The 9,124-nt window shown below is 54.1% G+C and overlaps 1 protein-coding gene across 1 annotated transcript in view; it reads left to right on the top strand.

The window, feature by feature from the left end:
• PEMT (phosphatidylethanolamine N-methyltransferase) overlaps nt 1-9,124 on the top strand; it is a 40,507-nt gene that overhangs the window by 25,077 nt on the left and 6,306 nt on the right. The window contains exons 3-4 of the mRNA XM_010075105.1: nt 4,207-4,352; nt 8,847-8,958. Coding sequence (XP_010073407.1) covers nt 4,207-4,352; nt 8,847-8,958 — 258 coding nt within the window. The remainder of the gene's footprint in view (nt 1-4,206; nt 4,353-8,846; nt 8,959-9,124) is intronic.

Here is a 9,124-nt window from a genome sequence, read left to right on the forward strand (position 1 = left end):
AACCCCCGGCTGCCTGCTCCACTGCCGCTTCCTTGCTGCCTGCCAGCCCCAATTGCAGTTGCCAGCCCCAGTTTTCAGGCTGATTTTTTGGGATCAGGGAAAGGGAGCACTGCTGGGCTGTTCCCAGCAGCGACCCAGTTTGCTGGACAAGGTCTTTGCCCTCCTTTGCTGGAAAGGGATTGCAAAACATCCGCGCTGTGGGGCACTGAGAGAGGCCCAGAGACCTAAAAAGCTCAGCTCCTCTCTTTGTACGGTATTTCTAGGTTTGTGTCATGCTCCATACGGCCTTTGGGGATGTATTTTGGTCTGCAGGTTTAGTAAGTTTTCTGATGTTGCAATCACCATTCTCTGGTTGAATAACTGTGCAGACCTGGCTGCATGTCCTCTCTGTGTCCCAGCAAGAAGACCTGCAGCTGATTTCCCTCGCTCCCACTTTCTTCCTGCAAGCCCATCCACGTGAGATCTCCAGCCCCTTGGTTTGATACTATTTTGAGTGTTTCTCCATTTCGTGTGGTTTATTCCCACGAAGCGACGGTAGAGTGTCTGAGCAAGCGCATCTCTGTTTTGGGAAGGGTGAGCAAAACAATGCCTGCTGCCTTGGCTTAGAGTCATCAAGTGGTTAGGGTTGGAAAGGACCTTAGAGATCATATAGTTCCAGCCCCCCTGCCATGGCTTCCCCGTGCAAAACCCCGCGGCAGTTGTGCAGCCCTGCGCCTGCTCCCACCCTGCTGGGAACTGGCCAAATCTGCCCATTTGGCCAGAGCAGAGCTGATGGATTTGGTTTTTTTCCCCGCTGGGGTGGAGAATGGGTGCTTCTGGTGTCATGCTTCATGCTGACAAGCATGGGGAGATGTCAGGGGAAGCCCCATGTCCCCAGTTTCCACTTGCCAAAACTGGGGGTACATTCCAGGACCCTCTTCCCAATGGCAGACATCCTTGTGCTAGCAGCCGGGTATGAGATGAAAGCAGGCTGCAGCCCCCCCAGCCCTCCCCTGCGCCGCTTGGAGGGATGCTCCTCACCATGGCAATCGCTCCGCTGGGCACATAAAGCGTTTCCAGGTACTGGGACAAAGCGTGGCTTTAATTGCTGTCCTCTTGGGTGCCAAGCTGGGCTGCTGCCTTGTCGTGCAGCCAGAAATAAATGCTGTAACAAACGTGATTCAGAGGCACATGGTGAAAGGGACGGGTTTCATGACAAATCGGCTGCCTGACTAGCTCCCCTAACAAGGGAGATGGCCAAGACTTTGTCCTCCCCTTGCCAGGGAGGGTGAAACGCGGCGCGACGAGACTCCCCTGCCACCGAGGAGCAGTCACGGATGCCGGAATAATTGACGACTCCGTGCTGCTTGTCATGGCCCAGCATCATAAATGCTTAAAAGGTTTATTTGCCAATTCTGAAAACTCCTGTGCACATCATGTTTAATGCAAATAGAGAGTGTGTTTAGGAAGATAGAAGACATTCCTAGAGGGAAAGGCAGTCCATTATCTCTGTGCTAACACCTCCTCCTCTAGCTGTAAGCCAAACAGCGGGGGACCGAGCAAGACGTGCTGATGAGGGTAACGAATGCAGGGCTATCCGACCATGAAAAGGAAGGATGGGATCATCTGGAGCAGGGGAGACAGCTTTGCCAAAACAAACCGCGTCACGTGCTGGTTTGTAAAACCTCCGAGGCTGATTCGCAGCCATCCAGTTCACGCTCTTGAAGCCACCTTTGTTCTTCTCCTGCTCCGAGACCAAGTCGGGTCAGTAGCATAGGATAGAGGAGCCTCAAGGATGTAAAGATAGCATGCATCCAGCTCATCCGGAGTGAGAAGCAGCCTCCAAGCTGTAGCTGTACCTCTCTCTGCTCTGCCATCTCTTTGCTGGAGGCTGGTCTCCCAGATCTGCCTCCCCGGGGATCCGCAGCAGCTTTGATTCTATAATCAGCCTCCTAGTACCTACAGGAGAGATGGGGAAACACACTTTATTGGGGAGTGCAGTGAGAGGACAAGGGGTAGCGGTTATAAGCTGCAAGAGGGGAGATTTAGACTAGACATTAGGAAGAAATTCTTCACTGTACGGATAGTGAGGCAGTGGCCCAGGTTGCCCAGAGCAGCTGTGGATGCCCCATCCCTGGAGGGGTTCAAGGCCAGGCTGGATGAGGCTTTGGGCAACCTGGGCTAGTGGGAGGGGTCCCTGCCCATGGCAGGGGGTGGGACTGGATGATTTGTAGCATCCCTTCCAACCCAAACCATTCTATGATTCTGTGATTGCTGTAAAATGCCTTCCCAGCACTGGTGCCCTGCAGAGGGGTCCTGCCCGAACGCGGAGTCAACCCCCAAGCACTGTGGAAAGGCGTTAGCATCTTCCTCTGCATGAGCAAAGAGCTCCAGAGCATCCCCGGGGATGTCATGCTGTGCTTGGAGAGCATGGCTGGGCCAGGATTGCACCGGTGGCACATCCATCCCTTTCCACCCCAACCCAGGCAGCGCTGGTGGCAGGGATGGGGTTTTGGGCATCCTCGTAGGGGAGACTTGAGTAATTGAAAAATAAATAGCAGGGAAGGGATGCAAAGGGTTGTGCGGGTGCTGCTGCTTTGCGTTGCAGCCAGGTTTGCGTGTTCCCAGCAGCACCGATTTTAAGCTAAATGAACGTGAGCCTGGTGGGCGCAGGGAGGGGTGCTGGGTGCTGGGGGAGGACCAGCCCCCAGGAATGTGTGACGTTACATCACCCAGGGCCAAGCTGTCATTCCTCTGCCTTTGCTCAGCTCTCTGGAAAAGGGAATTTCTCTGTAATTTCCAGCGTGGGGGGCAGAGTGTAAATCACCAAGATGCTGCGTTCTTGCTCACTCCCAAGCGCATCACGTTTATTCTGCGTTTTGTTTCCTTTCTTCAGTCCAGAGTGAAGATTAAATGGTTTGCTCTGGGGTCCTAAAAACTCCCTGAAAATAGAAAAGCTTGTAGGAACGAGCTCCAAGGAAAACAAAAAATATCATCCAGGTCCCTAAACCATGGGGTTTAAATATCATCTTGGACTTTGCTTGGTGCATGTAACTTGCCGTTGGGTCTTTGAGCCTTCGAAAGGTGCATTTCCAGCCGCTTGTCCATCAGCCAGGCAAGCAGGAGTCTCTCTCAGCTTTCATCTGAGCAACAGAGAAAACAAACAGGGTTTTGCAGGGCTTGGGGGAGCTGAACACTGGGGGAAAAGACAAAACAAAAGAAAAACCAAAAGCATCCCAAGCCCTGCAGTTAATGTGTTGGAAGTGGGTGGCCAGGAAAACCACTGGGCACTTTCCAGCCGAGGAGCAGCCGGGCAGGCAGCAGCGGCCGGAGGCGCGGGAGAGCTGTTATTCCACTTGAATTTCAGCCTCCAGGGTGCTCATTAAAAAAAGACTCAAAGTTTCCTACTTCATGTGTCAGCAACATGTGGAGAAACACTGCGTACGGCTCCGTGGGTCTGTTATCTCCTCTCGCTGTTCTTAACGGGTGTTTTTTCAATCGCAGCGTTATGTCCTGTGTAGGCATGGGGTTGTAAGGGAGCTGTGCGAGATGCTGAGCCTGCCGAGCCCTGCTCGGGGCAGGGGGCAGGGGGCTGGAGGGGGTCACAATTATTCCACTCACAGCCGAGTGTTTGGAAGGTCAGACCTGAAATGCCTGAAGCTGAGAAGCTGTGTTCGCACTTGAAAACGCGTGTCTCTAGGTTTTTCCTTTTGCCGTTCCAGCCCTCCCCCTGACTGTCAGGCTTCAGCTGTGAATCACTCCTGGGCACGTGGCTCACGCATGAACACTGCAAAATATTTTGGTGGAGAGGAATGGGGGGGGGAGCATAAGGTAACCCAGCTGATTTGTTCCCAGCCCTTCAAGTCCTGTGCCAAGGCATCGCAGCCTTCAGTATTTGCACAAGCATCTTTCCCAGAGCTCCCAGTCACGATGAAACCTGGGGTTTGGCGAGCAAGCCAAGCTTTAGATACTGCAGTTCAGTGGGGTTGGTATTTCTAGGAGTGAGCGAGGGCTGCAGGTAGAAATATCTGCCCCAGACCAAGTCCTGGCTGCTCACAAGGCTTTGGCTCCTTGCTTCTCCCATTGAGCAGGTCCATGTGAAGGGAGCCAGTGAAGGGTCCTCCTCACCAGCATCCTCTTCCGAAGCTCCACATCTCCCGGGGAGAGGGGGTGATGTTAGTAATGAGTCGCCACTATTATTAACAGCCCTTGTTGTCTCTCTGACAGCTTCACAGAAGCCATGAAGAGCCAGCCGAGGCTGGAGGGCTTGGACTGCCACTGGGGCTATTACTCAGGCTTGGCCATCTTGGCCGTGGGGACCTTGTTCGTCATCTCCAGCTTCTTAGCTCTAGGATTCACCGGGACGTTCCTAGGTAAGCACTAAAAATTCAACAGCTTCACCAGAAAGCTCATTTAATCCTCGCAGGGGTCTTTTGCTAGGGCTGAGTCTGTACAAATTTCCTTGTCCTTGCCTTCGGGGCTGTTAGATTTGGTCTCCTCTTTATGATACCAAAGCATGATCTAACCATGCCGTTACCTTGCACAGAGGAGATGGCACCGTGGTTTTATACGGTGGGTCCCATCACCTTCAGTGTCGAGCCTGAAATTTTGGAAAGCAGCAGATCATCTGACAGTTCAGATGTCCCCCCAGAAAAGGGACCCCCAAGTACAGCCCCCACGAGGAGGTCGGCGCCGGCACAGTGGGTGGGAGCCCTCCGGCAACCTTGCTCTGAGCCCCCACCTGCTCGACACACGTGCCGAGGCGGGATCTTGTTTGCTCTTCCCTCTGCAATAAACCTGACGTTCGTTGACAGATTCTTTTATCTGCCGCTTTATGGCAGAAAGCATTTTCCACTGTGCCTGCTTTTCCATTTAGAGAGTAATTCTATTAACGTTGTTGACTTTAAAAACATGCCAGTATGTGTGGAATTCATAAAAATAAAACAGAGACAGGAACAATAAATATCGAAGGAAAGGGGCAGCTCCCGCTGGCTGAAATAATCACAGCCCCAGCTTTGACACTGCGTTTAGGCTGTGCTTTTGCAAGTGCTTTACAAACCAGATTCAATTAGCTCCTGCAGCGTCGCCAGGAAGAAGAGAGGGAGGTAATAAGCCTTCCTGCTTTCAAGTGGAGTTGCAAAGAAATGTGTTGAGTTGGCCAAGATCCTACAGCTAGAAATAGAGCTCAGCACTCCTCAACGTGTGCCTACACCCTTCAGCTGTGCAGCCCCGCTCCTGGCCCAGCGTTACACCCCTGTCCCCCTGGGCACCAGCATCCTCCAAAATCCCCCGCAGCCCCCAGGAGCAATGCCGTGCCTGCGGAGCCGTGTCCAGGGAGGCCGGGCACAAGAGAACCCGCCAGCCAGAGCTGCTTGAATGCTCCTGAAGTTCAGCCAGGTCTGGGGCTGTTTACGTAAAGTCTGATTCATCCGACCGGGAGGATCCAGTGGACTCGAACCGCAGGGGAAAAGCAAACAAGTGAGTCAGGCTCGGCGTAAGCAGTGAGTGGCCCTGGCCCCCTCTGCTCTGCATGGCCGGTGGCTCCCGTATCCCCCTGGACAGGGAAGAGGCAGTTAGTGGCCCGTATCAGGCACTTCTGCTCCATCCTTCCTGCCGGCGGAGGCTCTCCCTTGCCACCGGCACACCGGGCGGAGGCTGCACGGCTCCAAGCCTTGCGTGACGCAGCAGGGAGCAAGGCCAGCTCGTGATGGGCAGCAGGGCAGAGCTGAGTCAGGGTGGGGAGATGCCAAGACCATGTGCTGGTGCAGCCAGGCTGGCTCAGCACCTCTGTACCATGGAGGTATGGACCAGCTGGAGCCCCGCAGAGCATCCATCCTGGGACCGATAGCAGCTTCTCAGCTCCACGCAAGCCCCCAAGTCAGCAAACTCTTAATGGAGAATGCTGCTCAGCGTGGCTTCTTACCCAGACATGGAGAGGATGAGGCGTCTGCAGGTCTCTGAGGATCCAACGTCCTCGTGCGTGCCGGGTATCGGGGATGTGCTGGCGCTGGGGAGGAGCAGGTCCCCCAGCAGTGACAGCACGGCTGGCTGCAGGTAGCAAAGGGCTGCGCTGCTTTGGCAAGAAGGGGGCATCCAGCTTCTCACAGAGCTCAAGAGAAGTTTTGAGAGAGCCTCCAACACCCAAACACTTCAAAAACTTACTGGAACAGCATTTGACCCTTCCAGCTTGGATTTTCTGCAGCAGTGAGGGCTGAACCAGGCAGGGTACGGAGACCCCATCGGGGTGCCCATTACATTCCCCTCTAACAGCACATTTAAGCTTTGAAGCTGCTGCAGAGCACTTTGGCTCTTAAATGTGGGCTAAACAGTGCAGCAGGAGCCACTTTCCTGTGCCCCCCATGTCCCGCACAGCCACAATGACCCCAGCCCCTCTTTGCAGCAGCTGGATGTGGCCCCTCACCCCGGCAGCCGTCCCCCCACAGAGCGATCCTGCTGGTGCTGGGCTCTGCACCGTGCCCTCGCTGGGATTCAAGCATCAGTTCAGCACCGTCTTCCTCCCCGTTTGCCCTATTTCCTAACGAACGTAGCAACAAGAGCTTGGCTTCCCGGAGGCGGAGGGCACCGAGGGGCGGCTCTGCCTGTCTGAGCCCATCTGTCTCGCACCCGAGCGCAGTTCCTCCCAGCATTGACCAACATTTCAAGTAAATCTGACGTGACCGAAGTCTGTCACTGGGCTCTGCTGAAGCCGATGGTTCTGCGGAGGGAAGCCGTGATGGTGCTTCAGCCCAGGTTGGGCTCCGGGGGCTGTGGGGGACCTTGTGGAGTGCATCAGATGGCTTTTTGCTGCCACGATCCAAAGTGTCTTCCCTTTGCAGTGAGATGGTTACACTGATCTTCAGCAAAAAATAACCCCAATTAGACGCCAAAGTCCCCCAGCCTGACAAGGAACAGATTCCTGCTTCAAGGGCTTAACGGAGGCACAGGAGATGCCCAGGCTTCTCGGTCCTTTCCCTTAGCACCTGCCTGGATAGAAGAAATATTGCCAGTCCTCTTTGATGGTCATGTTCGTTTAACTGGGTGGCTTTAGAGACAGGGTTTACATCAGGAAGAGCTTGTGTCCTGGGGGAGCAGGCTGCTGTGTGCTCGTGCTTGCGGGGAGCCCCCCGGGAGAGTCCTGCACCCCCCCACTGCCGGGCTCAGCCCCATGGACCCCAGGCTTTGTGCAAACCTCCCGGGTGCCAGCGCCGTTCAGGGAGCGGGGTGTTCAGAGCCCAAAGGCGAGGGCGGGCAGGGTGTAATGAAGCATTTTGACACATAAGAAAGCACAGAAATGGGCTGTGGCGGGGGGTGATGTGTTCTTTCTACCAGAACAATCTCCGAGATGTATTGCCAAGCGACTGTGAGAACATATAGTATGAATACCAGGCAATTATCTCACTTAGTGGCCTGTAGTTAAAGCCCAAAAGCATTGTCTAATTGGGCAGGCACTGTTTATCCTCAGAAATAAATGTTTTTGCACCATGTGAGGTCAAAGAAATTACACTACGATCCAGGTAATAATAATAACCTTGAATAGTTTGCACTCCTGTAATGCCTTTTATCTGGATTTCCAAGCACTTTCTCACCATACGTTAATCCTCACCACCCTCCGTGCTATAAGAAAGACTGATATTATGATCGGTGCACAATAGCATCAGGAGGGATGGAGGAGATTTGCCCAAGGTCAGGGAATGGGGCTGGCAGCAGAGCTGGGAACGTGACCCAGGGCGGTGACAGCTCCCTGGGCTGATGGACCAGCACCGCTCCTCAATGATGGATGCTGCAATGGACCAGTGCCGCTCCTCGCAGATGGGTGCTGCAATGGACCAGCACCGCTCCTCGCTGATGGATGCTGCAATGGACCAGCACCGCTCCTTGCAGATGGATGCTGCAATGGACCAGTACTGCTCCTTGCAGATGGATGCTGCAATGGACCAGCACCGCTCCTTGCTGATGGATGCTGCAATGGACCAGCACCGCTCCTCGCAGATGGATGCTGCAATGGACCAGCACTGCTCCTCGCAGGTGGATGGTGCATCTTCTGCAGCAGAAACAGAGCAAAATCCTTGCTGGGCTTTGTGGTCTTGCTTGTAAGACCAACAAAAGTCAGAGATCTGCATCCAGGCTCTTTCTCCCCTCCCTGAAATGCTGCTCATAAGCTGCACAACATCTCCTTGGTTGTCATTTCTTTTCCAGGCTCCTTTCAGGAGGGTGGAAGGATTACTGCGAGGTAGATAGGGAGCCGGTTGGATGCTGACAGTTCTGAAAGCTTTCCTCATTACTGACAATCTGACAATCACCTATTATCATCATCATCATCATGCTGATAATTGAGTGTTTTGTAGGCAGAGGTGCTATTTTCTGAAATTCTGAGAAATTCACTGAACTATGAGATGAGGGTGACACTGAATGAGGGCATTTGGTGGTGGCGGTCGTGATTAGAACATCTTCAAACGCCATTACAGTGCGCTGGGCTTATTTCCCCATTAAATGGTTTTGATCCTGAGCACTTGCTTCCTCATTGAGGGGCATCAGACGGGTGGTTTTCAAATGAGAAAGCCAGAACTGGCCAGTTGGGACCTCGAGAGCTGCCTCCCGATGAGGGACGTGGCTGCTGTAGCCTTGCTGCAATGCACAAACCTTCCTCGTGGGCCAAGAGCCATTCCTGGAAAAGCTGATGGACACAGAGTAAACAGCCAGCCTGTCGGTTGGTGTTTTCTCAGCCTGGAAGTCAGCAGCGAAACCCCTCGTTTGCCTTCACTCTGCCTCCATGGCAGGGATGCCCATGGCACAGGGAGGGTGCCAGAGCCCCCCCACAACTCTCGGCTTCATGGAGCCTAACGGGAAACCCTCTGTTTGTTCTCTAGGTGATTACTTCGGCATCCTGATGGAGGCAAAAGTGACCAGCTTCCCCTTCAGTGTCCTGGATAACCCCATGTACTGGGGCAGCACAGCCGTCTACCTGGGCTGGGCCCTCATGTGAGTACGTGCCCCTGCGAACGCTGCCGGCCGTAGCGCAAATCGTAGAATCACAGAATGGTTTGGGGTGGAAGGGACCTTAAAGATCATCTAGTCTGACCCCCGGCCATGGGCAGGGACACCTCCCGCTAGCCCAGGTTGCCCAAAGCCTCATCCAGCCTGGCCT

This window comes from Pterocles gutturalis, unplaced genomic scaffold, assembly GCF_000699245.1.
Source record: "Pterocles gutturalis isolate BGI_N339 unplaced genomic scaffold, ASM69924v1 scaffold7987, whole genome shotgun sequence".
NCBI classification, from domain to species: Eukaryota; Metazoa; Chordata; class Aves; order Pterocliformes; family Pteroclidae; genus Pterocles; species Pterocles gutturalis.